The 27,284-nt window shown below is 39.6% G+C and overlaps 1 protein-coding gene across 1 annotated transcript in view; it reads right to left on the bottom strand.

Moving 5' to 3' along the window:
* Positions 1-1,724: 1,724 nt before the first annotated feature.
* LOC126499198 (ankyrin repeat domain-containing protein 26-like) overlaps positions 1,725-27,284 on the bottom strand; it is a 33,795-nt gene continuing 8,235 nt past the window's right edge. The window contains exons 4-11 of the mRNA XM_050138319.1: positions 22,892-23,075; positions 21,260-21,397; positions 16,568-16,638; positions 16,022-16,115; positions 11,830-12,120; positions 10,579-10,793; positions 8,925-9,150; positions 1,725-1,775 (exon numbers count right to left, since the gene is read on the bottom strand). Of these exons, the coding sequence (XP_049994276.1) occupies positions 1,725-1,775; positions 8,925-9,150; positions 10,579-10,793; positions 11,830-12,120; positions 16,022-16,115; positions 16,568-16,638; positions 21,260-21,397; positions 22,892-23,075 (1,270 nt within the window). The remainder of the gene's footprint in view (positions 1,776-8,924; positions 9,151-10,578; positions 10,794-11,829; positions 12,121-16,021; positions 16,116-16,567; positions 16,639-21,259; positions 21,398-22,891; positions 23,076-27,284) is intronic.

The raw sequence follows: 27,284 nt of genomic DNA, 5'->3' as shown, positions 1-27,284 counted from the left end.
AGCCTTCAGGCATACACACAGACAGAATATTGTATACATAATAAATAAATTTCAAAAAAAAAAGAATTTTTTCTCTGTGTGCCACTGTGACAACTAGCATTGAAGAAGCCCGAGTGCATAAAATTTCATGGTACATGTGTTAACTTGAAATGTTTACTTAAAAATTAATTACAGATGCCAAAAATAGTTTAAAATATTTATTTTTTTTACTGCCAATCTCTGATACAAAATATTCTTTAATGTTTTATACATACTGGAAAATAATAAAAATGTTTTATGAATAGTCAAATAACATATCAAAGGTAAAATATTATATTTCAAATTATGTGTGTGTATGTGTGCGTGTGTGTATTAAGATCTCTACACATTCTTCTGATAGGTCTGTTAGGAAGACTCTGACTTCACATATGAATGAATTCTAGAGAAGAAGTTCTATGAAGTCCAGATTCAGCAGTAGCTGCAAAGAAAAAAAATCTCTATGTCAAAGACTTTCTAGTGAATTAACAATGAGTTATCTTTAAAAAGTTAAAAAGTTAATGAAGATAAACTTAGTATGTTTCACTGGTGAATTGTAGCATGAGTGCTATGGACTAACCACTTTCTGATTGGATCTGAGGCCGTACAGAGAAGGAAATTCAGTGCCTGGTACTGTCATCCTGATCAAAAACCTTTGGTTGGTATCTTAGCTAGGGTTTCCACTGTGAAACACATGTCCAAAGCAACTTAGGGGGGAAATGGTTTGTTTGGCTTATGTTTCCATGTCACTGTTTATCACTGAAGGAAGTCAGGACAGGAACTCAAACAGGGCAGAAACTCAGAGGCAGGAACTGATGCATAGGCCATGGAGGAGAGTGCTTGCTTACTAACTTGCTCTTCACGGCTTGCTCAACCTTATAGAACCCAAGACCACCAGCCCACGGTTGACACCACCTACAGTGAGCCGGGCCCTCCTCCATCAATAGCTTGTAGTTATATTTTATATGTATTTTTATAAATAAAGCTTGAAGATCAGAATGCAAAGCTAAGCCACTAGAGGCCAGGGAGTGGTGGCATGCACCTTTAATCCTAGGACTCAGGAGACAGAGATAGACAAATCTCTGTGAGTTCAAGGCTACTCTGGGCTACACAAGATCGATCTAAAACAGATCCAGATGGCTGTGGCTTTAATCTCACTCCTTTAATCCTAGTGTTTGGAAGTCACACACCTTTAATCCCAGCACTAGGGAGGTAGAGACAAGAAGGGGTATAGCTGAGCAGACAGAGGGGAAGAGACAGGAATTCGCTGGAGTGTGGAGTCTGGGGTTTGGTGGAGATGCAGTGCACTGTAGGCAGTCTGAGGGTCACCCCTTTGGTCTGAGCACTGACAGAGGGAAAGGTCTCTCTAGTGGCTTCCTGCTCTGCTTCTCTCATCTTCAGCTTTAACCCCTGTGTCTGTCTCCAGATTTTTATCATCCATGCTACAATAGCTAATTAAGAAAATTCACTACAGGCTTGCATACAGCCCTGTCTTCTAGAGGCATTTTCTCAATTGATGCACCCTCCTCTCTGACGAATACACCTTGTGTCAAGTTGACATAAAACTAGACAGCACAGCTCGGCAGGCCACAGACTGGAGGGCAGAACCTACTATTGTTTTGCTAATGTTCATTATATCTGTAACCTTCTAAACAGTTATATTTATACCCAAAGACCCGGGCTGGTCTCAGCAGTCATCAGAGAAGCTTCTATCTGCAGTAGACAGTAGTCACTGGAGAGATGCAAAACTGGTCAGAGCCCTGAGATAAGACAATCCCCTGAGCCAAGACTGGGAATAATGCAGAAAAGGAGGTGGAAAGAATATCAAAATGAGAGGATGGGGAGGGGTGCTGCCTTGTGGACAGGAAACACCCATCGTACTCATGAGCTCACAGCATATGTGCTTGTGCTTACCTGCACAGGACCTACCCAAGATCAACATCTGGCACAGATGGAGCTAAGGCCTACCCCAAGATCAACATCTGGCACAGATGGAGCTAAGGCCTACCCCAAGATCAACATCTGGCACAGATGGGGCTGATGACTTCCAGGTTCTGCCCCTTACTGAGGAGCTATTGAGAGCTGATAGCTGCTAAAGGGAAAGAATCATTCCTTTGGGGAAATATGGCCACTAGGAGGACTTTTAGGCTCCAGTGACCTGCTCCACACCCATGAACAGATGGCCAGCACTAACGGAAGCTGGCGAATTATAAAACAAAGAATGAAGATGGAAGAGGACATGATGGGAGAAAAAAGGGAAATTGGAGGAAACGATATATATATATGTGTGTGTATATAGTATTTCTTATATATATGTATAAAATTCTCATTAGTAAAAAAATTAAAACTATTACAGCAGAAATGACAAATGAAATTGGCAATAGTTATATAATTAATTGCCAATGTGACTAAATGACAGTACATCTGGTTTTCCTGGTCTTCAAGCATTCTTCAAGAGCCGTTTAGTAAGGCGTTGTGACAAGCACAGGTAAGACAGGTGAGGAGTACACAGTCTGTTCCTCCACAACCAAATACATAATGCTAAGAAAAAGAACAGGTGAGTTGACAATGTCCATGTACTCACAGACACTTTGACAGGTACAAAACACAACACTTGTAGAACAATCAGACTCAGATGTCAGTACGGCTTTTTGGTGGATATCTAAGAGCTCATTGCTATCTGAAGGGCGAGAAGAAAGGGAAGACAGCAGAATGAGAGAAGAACATGGACACGGGCAGGAGGAGCGTGGGTGGAGTTCCGAGTAGGCTGCCTTGGCAGGAGTGAGAGCCAGCAGGTAGAGGGAAGTCTGTGCAGAGGTAAGTCTGACGTACTGCCAAGAACAAGCGGATTTGGGTATTTTCAGTTGATGATAAGGAAATTTAAGCTTCCCCTGAGGATAAACGGTAAACAGGTAAGGAAGGAAATGCTGGGAGAGTGGAAAGGCACTTGTCAAGTGACCGTTTATGAAGAGTGGCTCTTTCGCTGCTGCTTTCCTCTGTCCAAACCTCTCATATATCCCTTATCACTCTTTTTCAAATTCATGGTCACTTTTTCATTAATTATTGTTATGCACATACATACATGCATGTATATATTACTAAATACATAAATACCACCTGCTCTGTCTGTATAAGGCTACCTGTATGTATATTTTCAGGGCTGACCATTTGGTGTTGGATACCAACTGCTGTGTTCTTCCCTGAAGCAGAATCCTTATCCTGCTCTTCCAATTCCTTAGCTGCCTGTAATCCCGAGGGTCTTTGGAGCTATGCCATTGCCTTTAAGGATAGTTTCACAAGAATGGGAGAAATGAAGAGAGTGGGAGCCACATGGTGCATACAGAATAATACGTATCCATTGTATCATCTCATACAAGTGTGATCACTACTCTTCTAGTTCATATCCACATTTCAGAAACGTGGTGTTTTTAATACCAGGTTAAATGAACCCTCATATTTTAGGCTAACCGCATTACTTTGTGACGCTTAGCAAAACGTTATTCTTTATATATAAAAAGTATCTGTTTAAGCTGTTTAAGGCTTTGAGGAACTTAAAGCTATAGGAAAGGAATAAACAGTGGATAAATATATTTTCATTAAGATGCTTGTGTTTTGCACACCTTTCCCTTGATTTTGTAAAAACAAATAGCAACGTAGAAACTCCCACTGAAAGAGATACTGTCAGCTATTTATACTTTATTCCAGGAATCAGTTAATTAATCCAAATTTAATGAATCAAAATTGACACCTACCTTGTCTTAATTCTCTAGTTATACTTTGTTCCCATTCCTGCAGCACCTAAAATCAGTCAAATATTAGTTATAATGTTTAAATTAAGCAAGAAACAATATGATGGGGTCCATATATCATTAAAATGTGGTCAACAAGCACTGAGGTAACACATGCCTGCAATCTCTACTTACAGGAAGGTAATGTAGGAGAAAACTGTGAATCCCAGGCCAACCTAGGATTCACAGTAATACAAAGGTCAATTGGATTACAAAGTGATCCAATTTTAAAAAGTTAAATACAGTATGGATCTATTCATTCATTTATTTTAAAATGTATGTAGAAAATAAAAGGAAAATATTACCCTTAATTGAGATTTTTAGGAGTATACTTAGTTAGAAGATGTCTTTAAAATCATAAGTAAACTGAAACCCCACTGTGTTCTGAGTTAAGTAATAGGGACAATGTGCGGACCTGTTGTGGATTCATCAATGCAAGTGTGATTGTTACTATTCATTTAGTTCATGCCCATGTTTCAAAGAGTTGTGTTTTTAATACAAAAGTTAAACAAATCCTCATATTTTAGGCTGGTTGCATTACTTTGTGATTCTTAGCAAAATGTTACTCTTCATAAAAAGGGTATCTGTTCAAACTCCGTTTTCACTTCGGTGTTTTTTCCCTTAAAAAGAACTTTACAGGGCTGGAGAGATGGCTCAGTGGTTAAGAGCACTGGCTGCTCTTCCAAAAGTCCTGAGTTCAATTTCCAGCAACCATATGGTGGCTTACAACCATATGTAATGAGATCTGGTGCCCTCTTCTGGCCTGCAGGCATACATGCAGACAGAATACTGAAAATACTGTATACATAATAAATAAATAAATCTTTAAAAAAAGAACTTTACATTAAAATATTAAAAACTGAGGCTGTTTGGGTAAGAGGATGGATTAGAAACTGCCTCCATGTGTTGCAGGGAATGAAAAGAGTCCAAATAGCAAGGAATGGACTAATTCAGAGACAGCAAGATTGGCAAAGCACTGGAAACCACAAAGAAGACCCTTGAAAAGTGTGGAGAACAGAGTGGCGGGGACAAAGGAAGAATGATCACATATTTCCAAATTTAGAGGGAGAGGGTAACCAATTTCCTTTCAAAAGGTAGACGATGTGGCCTGGTGAAAAGAGACAAGTGGTCAATGCACGTGACAAATTCATGCTTCCTGCAAACTTTGAGATTGGAAAAAACAATCATTCTTCATGTGTTTGGTCAACAGTCCAGAACAGGTCTCTTTGTCATTCCCCAAGTCTCAGAGAGCTGAGGGAAGTCATCATCTTGAGAGGGAATCTAATTGTTTTTAAGACTAAAATTTTGTGGGGTCCTTGTAGAAAAAAAGTGAAGAATCCCAAAGCCAACCCCACAGCCAAAATATAAGGCACAGAGCAGAAGGCAGTCATGGAGAGAAGTTGGGCAGGATTTTGACATGCCAAGAAATTCTAGCAGCATGAGGATTTGTATAAGCAGTCTGCCCTCTGAGGCTAAGAGGTAAGCCTATCATATGGAGATATCTACAGAATCTCATCGGTCAAGCCAGAGGTCATCAGATCTCCCAACTTGGAAGCCACCAATCACTTGAGATTCATGAGTAATCCAATTGAAAATGCTGAAATTTCAGTGGAATAGAAGCTCTGTTGTCTTGTGTAGGAAGTGGAGGGGGTCCTGAGTGAATGAAGTCCTGAGTGGATGCATGTTATTAACACATCAAGGACTCCTTACCTTCTGGCTCAGAGGGATGGCAAAGCCTTCCTTGAAGGACTAAGAGTGAGTGTTGACAGTGTGTGCAGATAATGTTCATCATAACCTTGTCCTCCTGGACTCCCTTGCAGAGATTGTTCCTACTAATAGTAGCTAAACTTGTGATCCATTCATGAGTCATAAACCCTGCCTCTTGTTTATAAATATGCAATAACCATGTCTTCATATTTAGCTGTCTGTAATAACTGCATCTTTGTTCACTTCTATGTAATAAATGTGTTCAGCTTCCAGGGTGCTACAATTTCTCCATCAGCGAGCTCAGTCCACCCCACCCCAGCTATTTCTGTTTAACAGATATCTGACACTTAATATTTTAGGGTCAGCACAAGCCTAAATGTGAGAAAATATAAAAATCTCCAGTTTCACGCCCTTCCACAGCCCAAGTTTGGAAGACTTAAAGTTTTAGAGTTCTCTAATGTTCCAAGTGTACATTTAGAAACGACTAGAGACGTCTAAGAGGAAACACAAGCAATGTGATGAAGAAAGGACATCAAGATGTAGAAAAGAGAGCAACATGGAAAAATTCATCAAGGAAACATATTTTCAAAAATTATGTAAATGAGAAAGTCAGTTAATAAAAAATAAACACAGTTAAATAATTGCTAACTAAGGTTACTATAGCCAGCAGAGTAGGAAATTAATAGAAAACAATATTTAAAGACAAGCGCAAATTAACAGGATTCAGGATCAGCAAACCAATGCTTCAGAAGATATTTAAAGGAAATTTAGATGCAGAGCAGCGGGGTGGGGGGTGGGGGGGTGGGGGGGCGGGGGGGCAGGGAGATTATCTTGATCATGCAAGCACAGGAAAGGATAAATTTCATGAGAATAGAGTAATATTCTATTGCTGTGAAGAGACACCATGACCAAGGAAACTCTTATTTTAAAAAAAGCACTTAATTGGGGCCTTGCTTACAATTTCAGAGGTTTAGTCCATTATCAACATTTGGGGAGCATGGTTGAATACAGGCACATGCTGAAGCAATAGCTGAGAGCTATATCCTGTTTCATAGGCAGAGAAAGAGAGAGAGAGAGAGAGAGAGAGAGAGAGAGAGAGAGAGAGAGAGAGAGAGAGAGAGAGACCAGGCCTGGTGTGGACTTTTGAAACCTAAACCTAAAAGCCCACTCCAGTGACAATAAGGACACACCTCCTGATTGTTATAATTCTTTCAAATAGCGCCACTCCCCGATGACTAAGCATTTAAATATATGAGTCTATAGGGGCCATTCTTATTCAAACACCACATACCTGGACCCCAAGAATCTTGTAGCTACGTTACAGTGTAAGAATGCATTCGAACCCAACTTCAAAAGTTCCCATTGTTGTGTGATATTTTGATTGTGTTCTGACAAATAAAGCTTACTGGGAGCCAGAGGATTGAGTTAGCCACTAGCTGACCATAGAGGTTTGGAGGACTGTAGAGAGAGGAACAGGAAGTGGTTAGGTGGGCTGAGACAGGATCTTGGCCCTTTTGGACTGAGGAGCTGAAGAGATTAATTAGATTAATGCTTTATCGGGCATTCCACTTTCAGGGCAGGAATTCACAAAATAACTACTTGCTAGTGGCTTTGCCTGAGCTGCATGCACACAGGAGTTGTACCCGCAGGAGGCACTACACCGCAGGCTGGCTTTTCCTTTTCTTCCCCAAGCCCTCTGAGCGAGTCTGGGCTTTTCCTGTTGCACCCAATCTACAGCAGTCTCTACAAGTCTCAAACTCCACTGGTGCCTGGACTCCAAATGCCACCGTAGTTAGCCCTTCTGCATTGGGCAGCTCTGGCTTCGGGTAGCTCTATGCTTTCACCCGCACCCATCACACACGCTGCTTTCGCACATTTCCCAGGGTCCACTTTGCACACGGCCTCTTTGGCTCCTTTTTCCTGTGGGTTGTGGGCCTCCCTTGGACCTTTTCCTCAGGCTGCTGTCCCAAGCCAGGTTGTGTCCTACCTGTGTTCTCCGGCCCGCTGTGCTACGAAGTGACAGCTAGCCTCACCCTTCACCACCATCAGCAGCAGATTTTGTGAGACAACAGGAATTATTTATTTATTTATTTATTTATTTTTGAAACTGGGTTTCTCTGTAGCTTTGGAACCTGTCATGGAACTAGCTCTTGTGGACAAGGCTAGCCCCAAACTCAAAAGAGATCCACCAGTTTCTGCCTTCTGAGTCCTGGGATTAAAGGCATGCACCACCATTGCCCGGGTGACAACTGGAATTTTTTAAAGTGGGAAATTAGTTAAAGAAAGATGAGAGAGAGAGGGTTTCTTTCCACGTTAAAAAATGGGAAACACTATTACTATGGAGAAAGTTAGGTCTCTGGATGATTCCACAATGGATGATTTAAAAATGGAGCAATTAAATGAGGGGCATAAAAACTGCAAAAGCAAGAGGAGGTGAATGAACAGAAGGGACCAGTATGTTCCAGACAAAGCAGCCAGTGGCACACACAAAATGACGGTAGTTATGACAGCATACACAATCCTGGAGCACGTTCAAGCCAGAAGAAATACGACGACGGCAATGGGTAGTGGACATATCAGAGAAACTGTTGCAGCTGAGAGCTGTTGAGAGTCTCTCTTCTTTAAGAGTGTTGCCACTGATAGGTTCACCACACTGCACATTCACGAATACATGGACATTAAAATTGGACTGATGGATGAACAAAAGAGGGGGCAAACAAAGTTGAGTGGGTAAGGAAGGTGACAGTGGAAAGTTGACAATGAAACACTAAAAATAGCAAAGGAAGGAACCAATGATGGCAATAGGAAATGAAAAGTCGTAACAATGCTTATAGGCTATCAGAATTAATATTGTGAATTTGGCCATGACATGGAAAGGAAATCATGAGTCAATGCAATTCCATTAAAATTTCTTTCTTCTTTTTTTTTTTTTTAAATTTTCGAGACAGGGTTTCTCCGTAGTTTTTTGGTTCCTGTCCTGGAGCTAGCTCTTCTAGACCAGGCTGGCCTCGAATCCATTAAAATTCTAATGATATATTTCACTTAACTAGGAAAAAAGCTGAAACTAATATAGAAGCGCAAAGTAAAATCATTTACAAGGAAAGCCCAAGCATTTTAAAATAAACCTTTGGCTTTTGGCTGTCACATTCCTTTTCTAAAGTGTGAGCTAACACGGTTTTAAAGAAACTGCAGTCTAGCTGTCAGTCACATATGCAACCCAAGCTAACAAACGAGCACTGCATGCGAAGGAGAGCCTCTGAGCTTCTGCAGATGATCAAATTCCTGCGTTCTTTCTTTATGAGCACACACTGTGGTGCTCACTCAACATGCGTAAGCCAACTAAATAACTTAGTATTATCTGAAATGAAAAAGAACCACACCAGAATGGAATCTAAAGCAAGTAAAAAAGATTACCTTGGTCTTGCAGTTTTCCATGGTCTCAACCGAACGCCAGAGGTTTGAGGTAGGAACCATTACGTTTTCTCCGGAGAAACCTCTTGGGATGAAAAGTCTATTACTAAGGTCTCGAGGACAGGTGGACTCCAGGACAGATCTTGTGTCAGTGGTGCTGTGCTGTGATCTGCTCTGCTTCCTCTCCAGGAGAAGTTTGGTCTTCACCTCTGCTAGCCTTTCATCTGTTCTAAGAAAAGTGCGAGACAAATTGTTCACACCTCACTTTCCTGAGTGCATCCTCAGGAATCCACATTTTAAAACGGTCAGTGAAATTCCTCCTTAAGCAGTATCTTAGTACTCAGACTGTGTCAGAGCACATACATTGTATCTAAATAAAGAGCTTAAACTGCTTTAGAGCAGTGCATGTATTTCTAGGGGAATTCTAACTAGCAAACAATCCAAACAGTGCAGCAGAGAGACCTCTGTTGCTAACACATGGCTCAGTGAGTCACACCGCTGACTTCTGGAGAAGCCCTCCGCATTTGATTCCCAATGTCCCTAGAAACACGTGAAATGATGAGTATGCTAGTTTGCCCAGCTCTAATTGCCAATCTACTCTGTGAAAACATTGAAAGTAAGAGTGAGAAAGTTACAAATATATGTACTTGGCAAACCAATATAAAAATCTATCCCTTAAAGGCATTTGTCTTTTATTATATGTACATTCTGCCCATTTTAAGTGTGTGGCAGTGAAAAATAACTCAGAGGAATCATTTCTACGAGAGAAGAGATGGCTTAGATGGCGATCACGAACAGCTTAAGCACCTCTGGACAAAGCAGCCGTTACACATCTCCCAAGGCCTTAGAGGCCTCACTCAGACCTACACTGAATCAGAAAGTGTCTTCTCATCTTTCCAAATTATATTTTCCTTATGTTTTCCTGTGACAAAACTGTACTTTTAGGTACATTAGAACACGCTAAAGGACAGTTGTGTGTAGGGACCCTCAAGAGGTAATGGGAAAGAACCTAATCCCACAGGCTAGAATGTGCCCAGCGCACTGGTAATAGTATCCCATGACCCGCAGGTTTAAGCTGTAATTTTCCAACCGTGTCAATGTTTCTTTTTGAGGATGCTAACCAGAAATTTGGTAACAAGAGTGTATGAAGTACACAGCTTTAGAATTTGCAGGTCAACTATAGCAGAGAATAAAGCAGGATACAAAGCCATATGGAAGAAGATGGGGAGATAGACGCTGACATGGATGAAGTTATTAAAACTTTACAAAGGGATATGTGTGTGCTCACATGAAGGAGCTGGCACAGCCTGACACACTGATTCCCTGGACCTGGAATTATGGATATTGTGAGCTGCCTGATGAGGATGCTGGATACGGAGCTCAGTTATTTTGCAACAGCAGTATGCATTCTTAGACACCGAGCCATCTCCCCAGCCCCTTAAGGATAAGTTATTTTGTCGATCTTATGTTCTAAAATTATATTCTCTTTTCTTTTGAAACTTTTGCAGAGGAGGGGCACTGCCTTGCTAGATCAGCACTCTGACTGGCTGCTGCACCAGTCTCTAAATTTACATCCTAGAGTTTCTTTCCTTATCCCTCATGTGTCCTGGGGACAAGTTAATGAGTTTGATTTATCTTCCATGATGTTCTGACTTACTTGCTTAGTTTATTTGACAATGATTTTCTAATTTTGACTTCTTGCAGGTAGAGCTGCTTATAGTTTTCCATTTCGATTTGATTACAATCTACTTGATTCTTCATTTTAGAGAATTCCGATTCCAGGTCCCTTATTCTGAGCTCCATCTGCGTTCGCACCGAAGCGTTCTGTTTGTGCCTCAGCTTCTCTAGCTTGTCTTCATAGGCTGCCTGCGTCTGGCCAATGCAAAGGAGAGCAGTTTCACAATGACTCGCTCAAACAGTTGTTACGCATCTGTTTCCTTTAGTTTTGACCAATTACATCACAAATGCATTTAAATATGTAAAATGATGCTAAATTCTAAAGATTTTTCATAAATATGAATTACATTAAACTTGAACTTAAAATGGAACCGTTCGTTTCTCTGTTACCATTATACTACTCGTGGTGCTGAGCACTGCACGCCTGTGCTTACCATGTGCTCTAGCCATCAACTATGGCCTCAAATCAGACTCACACAATCTAACAGTTTTAAAAGTGGAATTCGGTAACTTAAGTACAATTCAAAGTGCAATTTTTGTGCCATATTTTTTTCTCCCTAAGTCATGTTTTGTGCCAGCTAGTCTTCAGTATCAAATGATTCTCTAAGAAAAATGGTTTTGCATGATCATTTCGGTTATACCAATGGGACTATCTCAAGGGAAAACATGCATTATCTGCCTTCCAAAATTTCTAATACAACATTTTTATTTTTTGAGAGTCTCATAAGAATGTATTTTGTCATGTGCATCCCCTCTCCTTCCTTCAAGACCTCCTACATTTAATTTCTTGTCTTTATTTTCTTAAATACAGTGATGTACCAGTTTTGTGCTGTTCATACAGTCATGCCTGTAGGGCTGTCTACTGGACCATGACTGACCTACTGGGGACTATAGCCTATAAAACTTACTCTCTTCCCTAGAGGCCATCAACTGTCCAGAGTTCCTTAGTTAGGGGAGGGGCTCACGATCCCCGGCCCACTCCATGCTAAATGTTGACTGGCTCCATCTCGTCCAGGTCTTCTGCAAACTGTGACATCTGCTATGTGTTTGTGAGTTCAGCTGGCTTGTGTCCAGAAGACACTGTTTCAGCCTGGTCCTCCCTAACCTCTGGCCTTTTCCACCATTTCTTTAATAGTTATAAAACAGACCTCTACAAAAGTAGGAGGAGCACATGCAGCCTATACACCCAAAATATAATTGGCAGTGAAAAGACATATTGTAAGCAAATAACCTGCAAAAATAGGTTGATTTGTTTTAATTTTTCCACTAAGTCCTGCTTTGTTTTCTCTTCGATTTCCCATTTATACTGTTCTATTTGACCACATTCTATCATATTCTTTTCCATGTGGTTTTTGAGGTTAACTATCTCTTGTTCTAACTTCTTCTTATGCTTCTTTAATTTTTCACATTTCTTTTGTACAGTTTTCACAGACAGCAACTCCTGCCGAAGCCGCTGATTTTCTTTATGCAGTTGCAGACATTTGGAAGACGCAGTTTCCAGTTTCGCAGTAAGATCATCATTCTGTGGGCACAAAATCACATGCTTTGGTGCTGGGGAAGTGGGCTGGGAATAGTCTAAGAGAAATCTGACACAACTTTAGTTGCAACAAAGTATCATTTCTAATTGATTCTTACAACACCGTTGTTACTCAGAAGGTCAACAATAAAAACTTTACCAAAGTCACAAAAACATGGTCTTCATATTCATTATCTTGTTACAAAAATGTTATTTTTCTACACTTTTGTCTTAACATGAAGTTACCCCTTAGAAGAAGGCATCTCATGGCATCTATCTTCACTATTAAAGACATAAGGATATTACATGGTGTCCAATAATTGGCTCCCAGATGACGGAAAGTAATACATAACACTCTAATGAATCTTATAAATAAAGATTCTAATGTCAGTAATTCTTTCCCAAACTGTAAATGTTTGATAATATTTGAATTGCGTGCCGAGATGTAATGTTTCTCAAAGATGAGTGATAAAAAGGTCGAGAGACACAATCCATATTATTTTGTGCATAAGAATGATTTAATTCGGTAGCATGATACTGTAATGGTGAGGGAACTCAAGCCACACAATAAATCCTAATAAAGACAACCCAGGCAAAAGTCTAGTTAAAGTTCAGATTCTACTGCTAAATGTGTGTATAAACAAGTTTGGAGATTATTCTGGTGCCTAATTTCTAGTCACTGAAGTTGGTGCTAAGTGAGCCAGCCGCACTAATTCTTACTTAAATGTAGATTATAAAAAAATGCTGGCTTTGAGACACTGAATTTTGAGGTGATTTCTGACACACAAAAATAGCACAGAAATGAGATGTAGCTGAACATGAGGAATTGGGACAGTGGGTGACTCTGACCTGTGGAGAGGAGTTCAAAGTGGCTAATGATTTTAGCTAATATTCCTAATTTTTAAAGAATAAATAGCAAAACCCTCATTATTTTTGATAAACTTAATAGTCTTAGGGTCCTATTAGTCTCTCACTTTCTGATCTGTATGATACTGATATAAGAGGATACCTTGAGGCTTTCATTCTTAGCTAACTCATTATTAATAAATTGTCAAATTCTGTATATTAAAATATAGTAAGAGAATGAGACTATATGAAATCTCAAAGATACTTTTCAGTCATAAGATAGACCCGTCAACACAACTGTTAGGTTTTTTTTTCAAGGACAGATCCATCTGTCAAAGGCCCATCCCCATTGACTTATTTTCCCCAAGAAGTCCTCAGACCTTATACCATATTCAGCTACGAATTCATGGATGTACTATTCTCCTGTTGAATTTAGCACATCTATGAGCCAATCATATTTCTCACTATTCTCTTGTTGAATTTGGCACCTCTATGAACCAATCACTGAGAATGATTGGACCCATCAGCGAGGGCACAAGTCTTCAACATATGAGGCTTTTTAAACCGTAATATTCTCCCTCTGACCTCTAAAGGCTTATGCCCTTTAGACATTTAGTGTACATTTAAGTATACATTTAAGAGTTTTGACAGTCTTTTGTTGTTAGTTTCTGAGCTGTAAGCAAACCCTTAGGTATGAGTTGAGCATCGTGTAAGGAATTATGAGAAACAGCATCTTAGGCAGTCTTGTGTCAGAAGTGTGCTAGCTGTTTTTACTTCTCAAGTCTTTTAAAAATGAATTTACCCTTTTATATCTTTAATGCCTTTACTGGTGTGGTGGTCTTGTTGATACTTGAGACACCCTCAAGAAATCTTTCTGATTGTCCTGGTTAAAAAAAAATACCTGGCTTCTTTTTTTATATAGTTATTTTTGCTGTTGTTGTTGATTTTGTTTGTTGGTTTTGTGTTTGTTTTTGGTTCTTTTTTTTTTAAGATGGTTTCACTCTATAACCTTGGCTGACTATGTAGAGCAGGCTGACCTAGAACTCAGATCCACCTGTGTCTGCCTCCTGAGTGCTGGGATTAAAGGTATGCAACACTGAGCCCTGACCCTTGGCTTCTTTTAAACAGTGTTTATCTCTGCAGAGATCATACCTTCTTAACCCCAGTTTTATAGAGGCAAAACGGACCAAACCACAAGATTTCAAAAATTGTCCAATCATATTTTTGCTCCTAGTTTTTATTTAGTAAACACCTACCTAAAACCAGCTCGCAATGGTGGTGCAACAGCCTGAATGTCAGGCTGCCTGGAACTTCTTCTTTTGCAAGTTAAATTAATTTATCATTTTAAACTTGGCTTCATATAGTCTTAGGCCATGAACAAAAGGAGAACATATTCTTTTCAAGAAGAAAACACAAATGACCTCTAGTCTACCCAGAGTGGAGTCCCTGTTCCTATCTGAAACTTCATGAGCACAGCCTACACTTTCCACAGTTTAGTCTTCTGAGCTCCCAGACAAAAGTTCTCTTAAAGTTTCTATAAGCTTTTTTTTTTCAAACGTTTCTACATTCCTCACACAAATTGGTTCTAAGGGCCTAAGAACCACAGGGTTAGGTGTTTGACACAGCAATCATTCTGCTTCTTGGTGCCGACATTCTATATTGTTCAGGTTTCCCTGCCCCTGGTACAATTAATTAGAAAAAGATTTATTTCAGCACATGGCTTCAAAGGTTTCAGTCCCCAATCACTTGACATTTTATGCCTGAAGTGAGGCAGAAAACTATGGTGGCCTGGATGTGTTACTGAGGAGAAATCTCAGTTCATGGTAGTCATGGAGCAGAGCAAAAACGATGAGGCCAAGGACAGATGTGCGTCCCATTACTCTTCATCTAGACTCAGCTATGAAACAAAAGTGTATTAGTCCATTAAAGAAATCAGTGCCATCATGAGCCACTTACCTCCAGTGATTGGATGCACTGGCCAGTGCAATGCTTCAGCATTTAAGTCCTTGTGTGCATGAGCTGGGGCAGAAAGAGTGACTACCTATCCAACAGCGATAACTACAGCTTTATAATGGAACTGTAAGTGTCTGGTAACTGTGACTTAAAAAACAACTACTGGGAGCAGCGACTGCATTGTTCCAGTTTAGTGTTCATATTGCAGACTTACGATCTTAAGTTCTACAGGGGAAAGCATTCTGTTCTGCTTGGAAAACATTTATAGAGTTTTAAAAATACATGATTATATTGACATACTGAACAATCTCTTTTTTCCTAAATTGGACTTTGACTAATAAGTCTTTGGCTAATGATCACAGATGAATATAAAAAATTTCTTTTCTAGAATCCAAAGATTCCACTGTCCTCTGGGAAAAAATGTTTATATAATGACCTAGTACTCATTCCTGATGAGATAAATGTTATAAGGAATTCATTGTCAAAATCTTGTGGGGAAGGCTTAGACTAAAATAGGTGTCCCAAAGTCTACATCAAATAATTACTTTCCTGTAATTTTAAAAGCTTTTCTAAAAGTCAAGCAGAGATTCAGTCACAGCCTCAGGATGCATAGTGCAGGCGAGGTGTGTAGCTTGGTGCTCATAATGCCTGGTTTGCATCTGTTGGGTCACAGGTTCAATCCCTATGCAAAACATCATAATAATCATAGCAGTAATAAGTACATTAATAAATGTATTCCTTTTGTACACTGTATGTAAATTTTATACATTGTTTACTAAACAATCTTGTAAGAGCAGCACTATTTACAATAATCAAAACATAGATGTCTACATGTCCTTCAGTGGATGAGCTGCTAAAAATGTAGGACACACAGACTGCCTTTAGACTCTCACAACATTTTAATTTAAAATTTGCTACCCAGATCGTTAATTTTATGAAGTCAGCAAACTTCTGCAAAGAGGAGTATGTGTGTTACTAATATAATTGTACACATTGGTATGAATACAGTGTGTTCACCAGTCAAACTGTTCTACTGCCTAAAACATTCCAAATACTAGAAAAATAAAACTTTATTTTCATTATTATGAGAAATAAGGGAATAACTTACCAAAATTTTTCCTAGTAGGTTCTTCTTTAACTGTTCAATTTTCTCTGCTTGCTTTCTTGCTGTAGCTTTTAATTTGCAATTTTCAAGTCCAAGTCTATTATAATGTACATTTTAAAGTAGTTACTCTTGTGTGCCAAGTTTAAAAACATCTCATAATTTCTCAACAAAAATCTTGAGTAATAATTATTTAAATTCTTAAAAATTAAAAAGTAACTGGAGGCAGAGGCAGTCAGACCTCTATGAGTTTGAGGCCAGTCTGGTCTACAAAGCTCTTATACAGACAGAGAAACCCTGTTTCAAAAAACCAAAACAGAACAAAACAGTAAAATAAGTATCATTTTTCTAGCTATATTTGTAGATAAGATGCAACATTTATGTAAAATGTGCAAAAATTATTATGCCGCTGAACAGCCCCCCAAGCCTCAATTGTGCATTCCAAGTAAATTAGGAATAACTTTCATAAATTGTCATGACTGGCATAAATCTCAAAGCACACTATTTATTTGCTTTGTTAATACTCAAGCCATTGTGCATGCTGCTGTGTACTTCTGAATGCAGTCGTGCATCTTCTGAACGCATTGTGCAGGCTCTATGTGTTGATCCGGTGCTTCTTGCAACTAAAATAAAGGGAAACATCCTTCACTAGTCATCAGGTGTACACATGCCCACTCTGGGCTCTGCTGTCAAGTTTCAGTGGACTCAGTAGCCCTTCACCTGAAGAATGTGTTAGCTACTTTTTGTTGTTGCAACTTCAAAATTATCCAAATTACAGCACACATATCCAAAAGAGTCTCTTACAGCAAAATATGAGGATCTTAGGATTCACAGAGCCTAGAAGTTCTTTAAAAATTTACTGATGCCTATACTATGACTGAAAGGAAATATTATTTTGGATTTATGTGTTATCATGTTAGTTACTTTTCAAGTCACTATAACAGAATACCTTACAGAAATAATGAGGAGAAGCCATGGCTCACTCATGGTTTGAGGAACACGTTCCGTCATGTCTGGCAAACACTGTTTTGGCTCTTACAATTTTTCTGTCCCCCTCTCTGCAATGAATTCTGAACCTTTGGAAGAGGGAGTGTGACACAGACATCTCATTTAGAGCTGAGCCTCTCACAATTCCTCAAGCTCTGCATTTGACTGATTGTGGATCTCTGCATTGTCATCATCTACTGCAGAAAGGAACCCTACTTACAACATTCCAGGGCTTATTCAGCCCTAAGTTACACATTCCCCCATATTCTTCAAGCAAACCAGTTCCAAAGGCCAACAAACCACATAATTGGGTTTATTTCAGCAATAACTCCACTTTTTGGTACCAATTTCCAGTGTTAGTTTCTTTCCTCATTGCCATAGTATAAAACCTGCCAGGAAGTGACTCAGGAGGAGAGAAATTTATTTTATCTCAGTTTTATGGTGGGGAACACAAGTCAGCTAGGGCTCAATGTGTGGTGGCAAGCATTTGCAGCACAGCTTGCTGTATTTCTACCAGTCAGGAAGCAGAGACTAGAAATGGAGCAAGGCCAGCCTACATGCCTCAAGACCTGCCTCCCTGTAACCCACACCCTTCATCTAGGCCTTACCTTCTCAAGATAACTTACTACAACAGACAAAGTATTTAAACACATGTGCCTGTAGGAGACATTTTGCTTTCAAGCCATAACAACACTAAAAACAACAAAATTGATAACATGGAGGAAAACAATACATTCCCCATGGTGAAAATTTAAACTGTTGTGTTCCAAGGACTCCCTCAAGTGTGATCTGAAATGTCCACACATATATAAATGACTGGCAGTTCCAATCATCATAGTAATCTGAACAATACATTCGGTGTCTGCGCACAAGTCTAAATACTGGGTTAAAGCCCAGATTCAACCGTCACTAGCTATGTGGTCCCAGGTAAGTTATCTTTCCATTTCTGCTTCTTCTCTGTAATGGACTCAATAATAGTACGGAATTCACTGGACCTTTAGAAAGGTTAAATGACAGGATATACACAAAGAGCTTCATTAGGCTGATAGTATAAATTATACTGTCATGGGTATTATTATTATACTTTATGCTTACTAGAACTTGGTGTTCTTAACCAGAGGTATGCCAGTGGATGAAATCACCTGTGTGAAGTGAACTAATCATTCCTTCCTCCTAGAGACTGTAACAAATGGGGACTAGGAGGCCCAGAACACATTCTGAAAACCCCACGAAGCCATTAATATCACTAACCTATTGAATCTTTGCCCACTTATCAATATTTACAACCCGTTTGTTCTCTGGACTCCTTGGTGGGCAGTGATGATGAAACACAAGGCAAATGCTGCCTCTTGGGTTGAGGACTATGCAAGTGGCATGGTCATCAGAGGCAGGCAAGAGCCAGTGGCTAAAAATATTGGACTGTAGTAGAATTCCTGAATCAATTCATTCCCAGTCACTGTTCATGCAGGGAGGCTTTCGTGTGCACTCTGATGAATACTGAAGACTGTATGGAATGATGGCTGTCAGAAAATCTGAATCCAGAGCATTTTAGGTGGCAAATTATTATACAGTCATAAATTCCAGCTCCGACCGCATAATAAAGAATGATGGTGATTCTCATTCTTTATCCATAGTGAGAAAATGCAAAACAATTCTGCACTGTTAAAGTGAATGCTATTAATTTTATATTTAATTATATAGCCTATTTAAAATGAGAGCCTAATTATGTCAGTGTCTTAAATAAATTATTGCTATGGTATGAAGAATGTAATTTTTTCTTTTATTTATTAGCCTATTTCACTGTACATAGTGGCAAGTTTCAAAAATACATTTTTATCTGTATATATCATAAACTTTAACTATATTTAACCCCAGGCAACACTGTCCTTTTCTGCCTTTCTCATTCCCCTTTAGTCTAGGATAGCTTCTTCATTTCCCAAAATTGTCTTCTTATCACTTACATGGTATTCATATCTACCATATAAATAAATATATATATATATGTGTGTATATATATAAAATTTTGTTCTTTTATGGCATAATAAAATTCTACAGTGCAGCATGCCATTTTTCCCTTTATCTGCTGATCTGTTGATGGACATCTGAGTTGGTTCATTAAATTGACTGCTGTGAATAATGCCACAATAAATATGGCTGTGCAGGCACCTGTGTAGTCTGCTGACTTAGACTGGAAGAGTTCATCTTAACCAAACAACTGTTAAGTGCACATATTTACACTTATTTAACAACAAGACATCTAGCTTTGTGCAGTGGCTTATGTAGGCCTGGAATCCAAGCATTTGGGGGGGATGGGACAGAAGAATCACAAGTTCCAGGCTTACCCAGCCTATATATTGTGCTTCAGCTCATCTTGGCTGCAACATGAGACCTTGTGCTCCCAAGCAAATGGACACAATTGCAAGAGCAAAAGAAGGGAAATGATCAAAGCAGCCTAGGAAACTCTAGAATAAAATCCAGTAGGAGGGAGATGACATATTGTACTCCATAAATGAGAGTTCTTGGCAGCACTTTCAGGAACAGCCGGGGTGGTTGTTTGAGTGACAATGGCTCATATATTTAAATGTCTGGTCTCCAGTTGGCAGAACTGTTTGGGAAAGATTAGGAAACATGCTATTCCTAGTGAGTCTCTCTCTCTCTGTCTCTCTCTGTCTCTGTCTCTGTCTCTCTCTCTCTCTCTGTGTGTGTGTGTGTGTATGTGTGTGTGTGTGTGTGTGTGTGTGCCTTTCTCTGCTTTCTTCTCATAGATAGGCATGCAAGCTCTCAACTACTTCAGCGCCATGTCTACTGCCATGCTCCCCAACAGGATGGTCATGGAATCAGCCTCTAAAACTGTAAGCCCCAATAAAGCCTTTCTTCTATAAGTTGCTCTAGTCATAGTGTTTCTTCCCAGCAAAAGAGAAGCAACCAAGACAGCCAGCAAGTGGAGCCTTGACATCTCTCAGCCAGTAAGTGGTAAGTGGTACAGATACACAATAAACAGAAGGAAAAGGACTGACACTTGAAATTACATAAGTTGCATTATTTTAAGAGAAAATAAGACACACAAAAAGGACTATATCTGGGACGTTAAGGAGACAAGGAACAGATTGATGGGTTTCTAGCACAGAAAATAAGGGAGGGACCAGTCACTAGAGTTTTCCCAGATAAAAAGTGTATGGTTTCTTTTTCAAAGTAATGAAAACTGTTTAAAATTGCTTGTGATGCTGGAAGTAGTTATGAAATTCTATGTGTATATTAAGAAACAGTGAATTCTATGTCAAATGTATAAACTATTTAGTATTACATCTGTTATATCTAAATAAAGTTGCTTTTTAATGCTCCAATGACAAAATCTATATAATTTCTCATTGACTTACTTTGAATATTAAGTATTAAACTTGTTCCTACTATTTATGTGCTTCCAAATACGCCTAAAATGAAAGAGAAATACCTTATCTTTCACATCCTTTAAATACCTTTGGAGAAGGGTATAAAGGCCTTTCTATAGTGTTATCTTGAAATGTCTGTATGGAATAAATAGGTCCAGATTTGAGCTTAGAGACCTGTCTCACTGTGAGAAAAACTGCAGCAAACACCTGGGCTCCAGCCACCACACTGTAGAAATCACAGCACAGAAACCAACGCGTTTGTTCTGGGTGAGACTTAGCGGTAACAAGGTTCTCTGTCTACACTATAGTGTATCATTGCTGTCAAAAGCTCTTTGTGCTGAAATACAGATTTGGAGGGAACTGCTACTCTTCTGGAAAAGAAGGAAATGACGTCTGAAATATGATCTCTGCTGGCTGTGCTTTTCCTCCTTATCAAATGTTGGGACAAATAAGCAGATCTATCCATTAACAGATGAAGAGGGAGAAAACACAGTCCCATTGCAGATGATTGAAACATTGTTATCAACAAGGCTTTTGTGACCATGTAAAAATGAACCCTTATGGATGAGACCACTGTGAAAGACATTACTCTATGATGCCTAAAATTGCACATGAACATTTAGACAAGGCTACTGTGAATTTTATTACTGTATTGTAAACAGTTGGACTTGGGTTAACATTACTTTATCCAACTTTCTGAAAAAGCCATTTCCATATCAAATTGTGTATTAGTAAGTATATCCACATAGAATTTTGAAAAGTGCTCTGTACTTTTCATGAGCCCTTTAATTGTTTTTAAAAGCTATGCACACATACAAATACATATACAGAGACTAAAGCCTAAAACGGAAGAGACTGAAGACAGTACCTGAGAACTGATTTTCTCTTGTGCCATTTTCAGCTCCTTTTGTTTGTGAAGGTGATTTGCCGGAATCTGGTCCTGCAGGATTCTGGCATTCTGTTCTTGCGAAAGCTGCCTCTCAATGTCATTCCGTTCCTCTATAGCCTAGACACATTTAGAGAAGGATTTATTCTTATACCACTTGACAAGATAAAACCATATTAAGAGACAAACTTTGAAAAAAATGTTCAAAGAGTGGATCAAATCCTCTAGAACCTGTCTCCCACATGAATCAGTCATCATTTGATCACATCAATGGTAGCCAGCTTTTTTGGCAGTAAAAACAAAACTTGGTGCTGGGAACACAGCTCAGGTGGCAGGGTGCTTGCTTGCATGAGGCCCTGGGTTCTGTTCAGAACACACTGTAAAATCAGAAATTGTGGCACATGCTGGTGATGCAAGAACCCCAGTGGGCAGATCCAGGAGGATTAGGAGTTCAGTCTGAAGATACTTGAAGATGATTCTGGAGCAGGAAAGGCGCAAACTTAGCCTTGAAAGGACATAACGAAGGTTCTCAGACCGCTAGCTAGCACTTCATAAAATCGCCATGGAAGCCCAAGACCGTCTACTTGGACTTGGATCAATAGGGGAACAGGGAGGACTTAGAGGTCCTAGAGAACATCTAACCCAGAGCCGATCCAGCAGACTCCCAGCCTTAGGGACTCTCCCATCCCAAGGGGTTGCTTTGGCTTTCTTGCTTTCTCTATTGCTTGGTCTTTTGCTTTTTCTTAGATGCTCACTCAGTTCTTTGTTCATCTCAGGGAATGGGCTTGTCAATCCTCTAGAGAACTTCCAGCACTCTCACGACACTGTTTTTATTTAGAACCTAAATAATACTGTCATTTACCACATAAGAAAACACAGTGGTCCCGTAATGAGACAGGAGCTAGCTGCCCTTTGGTAGTGCGGGCAGGACCCATGGTTGATCACCAGCTAGTCATATATCACATGTGACCCCTTCCCTGACTGGATAAAAGTTCTTAGGTAGAGCCAAGACAGCATGCACAGGGCATAGCGATTTCTCATTAGCTGGGTCCATTATGTGCACAGAAAGACCAATCCCTGGAGAGCCCATCAGGCTCCACTGAATTCTCTCTATAGAACCCATGAAAGACAAGGGTAACACAAACCATCAGAGCAGCACGATGGTGTTTCTCTTTTGGAGCCTGTCCTCGTCTGGTGAATTCGTTCTCAATTTTCCTTAATGAATCTGTATTTTATTTTTCTGTGTTTACATTTCCTTATTCTTTGTGTACATGAAACAATGAACTTGGAAGCCATTGGCTGAGGGTGGCTTTGGACACAGCTGAGTTTGCATGACCCAAGCCTCCCTAGTAAGCATAAAGAGAGAGCCGAGGAAGTCTCCACTCCACTCAAGGATGCCATAAGGCTGAGACTGCATTGCCTTGGTGATGAGTTAGATGGGTTACACTTGCATGAGTGCACACTTTTGATGACTGCAGATCAATATGTAGTTCTCAGATCATGTCCCATATGTAAGTAACATATGATTGTGTATGTTTATATTCAATATATCCAAAGGTATAAGCAATATTGATAAAAACAAAACCAAATTTTATTTGTACATGATTAACTTACTTTATTAAGACTATTTCTTGCAGTCTTCAATTCCACATCCAGTTCTCTAACACGCATTTCAAGCTTTTGTTTCGTTTTAACTTCTTTATTATACTGCTCTTCTTTTTCTCTTAGCTGAGCCTTTATTTTTTCATAAACCCAGTCAACATTTTTTCTCTTCTCCTCCTCTTGTTTTAAAGCAAATCTGCAGTTTAAAAATGCTTATATTAGGAATACATTTTGTTAGAAACGTTAGTTTGCTGGGCTCATCATTTACTTAATTTTATCCTAAAGTGTCTATGTTCTAGAGTATTTTTGAACCCTTCTCTGAAGACTCTTACTTACTGTCACCCCTTCTGACGCCACGCCTCCATTTTCAAACACACAGAAACTGGATATAGGTTTTCAAGTAATTGGCTGCCTCCAGATTAGTCAGACACCAACGAAGGCAGAGGGTGCTGTCACCTTCATCAAGGTGACATACTTATCATAAGTACAGAGTGACACATAGTTGCCACCTTACAAAATTTAAAGCGATCAGAAAGGAACCCAAGTCAAGGGTTCTGTGTCTTGTAGCACACCAAAAGGGGGAGATGAGATGCTCTCTGTCCCTTGTCAGCCTTTTTGCAACGCACAACACAGAACTCATGACTTGTTTGAACAATTTTATGTAGGTCATAAGAAGGGGGTGCTTTGGGCGTAGCCACTTTTCACTGGACTCCACAGCAAATTTCCTATTCAGTGTAAAGCATTGACTTGAGTTCTACACAGAAGCAAATGCCACACACACACATACACATGCACCCATGGACGCATGCACAGATGTGCACACATGCATGCACTCACACATGCATGCACTCACACATGCATATACATGCACACATGCACACACACATATACATGCACACACACACATTCACAAACATGTTATATTGATAAGCTGCCTCACCAAGAAACTGGCTCTGGAGATGAACTGGCCTTCCCACTCAGATACATGTTTCAATCTGTCCTCCTAATCTCTCTCCTGGGTCAGGCTGCCACCTTACTGTGTCAAAGAGAAGGAGTGCAACAGAGCAGCCCAGGAGTAAAGATCCTGTGATCATTAGAAGAGCTAAGGAGTAAACCGTTCCCAGTGGAGATGACTGCTCTACAGGACCTATCTTGAAATGATGCCTACCGAAGAAAGTAGCCATGCTCTATAATAGTAAGAATTCCTTATGGGATGCTCTATGTTGCCATAGCAACAAAAAGTGACTAATACAAGTACACAGAAAGTAACAACATTTATTTAAATACTGAAGAATCAAACCATCAGGATTGATCAAAGGAAAAAAACCTACTGAGATCCACTCCCAGAACTCTTTGTGTTGCCTATACCACCCTACTCCATACCAATTTCCACATCCTCCTCCAGGGTCTAGCCTGGTGAGTACCCCCTAATACTTGTCTGCCACATCATGTCAGAGAGAGCCTGCGTCCTAGCCAAGTCTGACAGCCTCTGCCTGGCAATGGAGACCTTTAGGCTTCCACAGGGTCCCCAATCCCACAACCTGACCTAGTCCCACAACCTCCTCCTGTACTGCAGTCAACATCTAGGCTTCCACCAAGACTCAGTCTACCATCATTCATGTGGCCTTCACAACCCCATGCCACGTGCAGACTACCCATGTCCTCCTCCAGGCTCTGTCCTGGTGAGGACCACTGACCTCTTCATCCATACCCTCTCTACCGTCTCCCACAATGAGTGCACCAGCCTAGTCAGGCCTTCGCTGCCTTCACTGCAGAGGAGCTCTAGGCTTGGTTAAGTATCCTCCATGCTTAACTGCCACACAACACAACTCTCCCAGGTCATAGCCAACTTTGCTGTTCAGACCTATCTATCCCCACACTCTCAGCTTGGAACAAGAAGTTCGTCCTGTGTACCAGGCCAGTCTCCTCTGCCTACCTGACAGCCATTTCCAATCTCCAGATCCAAGCCTGCTTCAGCATCTTCTCTCTCCCCAGCACTGCTCCATCCATGACAAAATTAAGACTGAGAAAGGAAGCCTACATCCCCAGATCTCACCTAAGGAATGCTAAAAATAGGAAAGATCAAGCTGGTATCTCCTCTCCAAAATCCGCCAGTGCTGTAGAAATGTTTGCCCATAAAACTTACCTAGATTAACTCCAGGACACAGAAATTAAAAGAAAAAGTATAAACCTCCTCAGAGAATTCAAGCAGTTTAAAGAAAATGCAAAGAAACTGTTCAGTGAAATCGGGGAAAAGAGCTTAAGTGGTGTCCAAGAAACACAAACATAAAAGGCTGATGGAAGTGAGGAGGGCAATCAGGACTTGAAATCAGAATTAAATAAAGAAACAGAAACACTGAAGAGAACTCAAGCAGAAATGAAGATGGAACTGAAAACTCAGTAGCTCAACTAGAGAACTCAAAGGAAAGCCTAGCAAATAGAATGACTCAAGTGGAAGACAGAGTATTATGTCTGGAAGATAAGATAAAATAGAGGATCTAAACCAAATAAGCAACAAACATGAGAAAATTAAAAGCACAGGAAAAAGCTTTTGAATTATAGGCATAGCTGAGGGAGACGAATCCCAAGTCAGTGGCATAAAGCATGTATTAAATAAGCACATAGAAGAAAATGTACATAAACAAGAAAAAAACACACCCATATGAGTATAAGAAGCACACAGAATATAATATAGACAAGACCAGAAAGAAAATCCCCCACAGCATACCATTCTTAAAACACTAAGTAACAAAGAAAGAGTATTGAAAGATACAGGAGAAAAAAAATGCAAGTCAGATATAAATGAAAATTGATTAGAATACAGCTAATTTCTTTATGAAAACTTTTTTAGCCTAAAGAGTCTAGAGCAAAAAAAAAAAGAGTCTAGAGCAATGCACACCAAGTTCTAAAAACCAATGACAAAAATGTAGACTAATATATTTATGAAAACTATCTACTATGATTGAAGAGAAAAGCAAAACTTTCCACAACATTATCCCCTATAAAAATGTACATCCAAAAATCCAAGCCTGAAGAAAATATAGAAAGCATTATTTTAGGCTGAAGAGAATGAACATAGGAGACTGTGAAAAGGAATACAAAGTGGTAACTACTCAAACAAAAAACTTGCCGAGAATACAAACAAGACCAAAAATCAACAATATGATCACAACTAACACACATTGAAATAGCAATGGCCGCAATTCTCCAATCAAAAGACACAGACTGACTGAATGGATCAAGAAACAAAACCCACCTATCTGCTGCCTATAAGAAACACAGCTTAGGGGGCTGGAGAGATGGCTCAGTAGTTAAGAGCACTGGCTGTTCTTCCAGAATTCCTGAGTTCAATTCCCAGCAACCACATGGTGGCTCACAACCTTCTGTAATGAGATCTGGTGCCCTCTTCTGGCTTGCCAGCAGAATACTGTCAACATTATAAATAAACCTTTAAAAAAAAAAAAGAGGAAATGAAAAACAAACCACACAGCTTAATTTTAAAGACAGGGTGAAAGGCTGAACCGAAGTACTCTAAGGAAATGGGACCAGAAGCAAGAAGGTGTCACTATCCTAATATCTGACAAAATATCATCAAATGAAACGAATCAGAAGAGGTAAAAAGTATAGGAAATTTATCCAAATCAAGGGAACATATAAGCAGGAAGACATTACTATTCTAAGCAGATATGCACCAGACTCCGGGGTACCCAATCTCAGAAAGTATCAACAACTGGAAGACACAGATTAGCATCAATAGTAGGTGATTTCAGTATCCCACTTTCTCCAATGTACAGGTTACCTGGACAAAACAAAAACAGAAAACATCAAAATTAATTGCCTTCACACATCAGAAGAACTTAACAGACATCTATAGCATATTCTGTCCAAACACCAAAGAATTAAAGAATTCACATTCTCGCCAGCAGTGCACAGATGCTTTTATAAAGCAAACCATACTGTGACACAAACAAATACTTACATATTCCTAAAGACTGAAATCACTGCTTATACCTTATCTTACCAGAGTGCAATAATCTTAAAGTTGACAGTAAAACAAAACAAATAATAAATACACATACCCGTGGATATTAAAACACTCATTATGAAACAATGAATGTGCCAAAGAAGATATCAAGAAAGAAATAAAAAATACTTTCTGGGACTGAGTGAAAATGAAAACCTTGGGGGACACATTATAAGCAGTCATACAGGGAAATTTATTTATTTTTTAAGTCATATTATTTTTCTTTTTTTATTACTTTATAAATAATACCAATCAAAATTTCCACTTCCTCCCCTCCTCCCACTTCCCTCCTGCTCCCCCACTCAGCCTCTCCTCTCCCCCTCCTGTCCTAAGAGAGGGCAAAGTACCCTCCCATACAGGGAAATTTATAGCTCTAAGTGT

This window comes from Alexandromys fortis, unplaced genomic scaffold, assembly GCF_014885135.2.
Source record: "Alexandromys fortis isolate MF-2015 unplaced genomic scaffold, M_Fortis_MF-2015_v1.1 scaffold_15, whole genome shotgun sequence".
In the NCBI taxonomy this organism is placed as follows: domain Eukaryota; kingdom Metazoa; phylum Chordata; class Mammalia; order Rodentia; family Cricetidae; genus Alexandromys; species Alexandromys fortis.
Note: the sequence above shows the minus strand (reverse complement) of the source record. Positions and strands in the feature narration are given on the sequence as shown.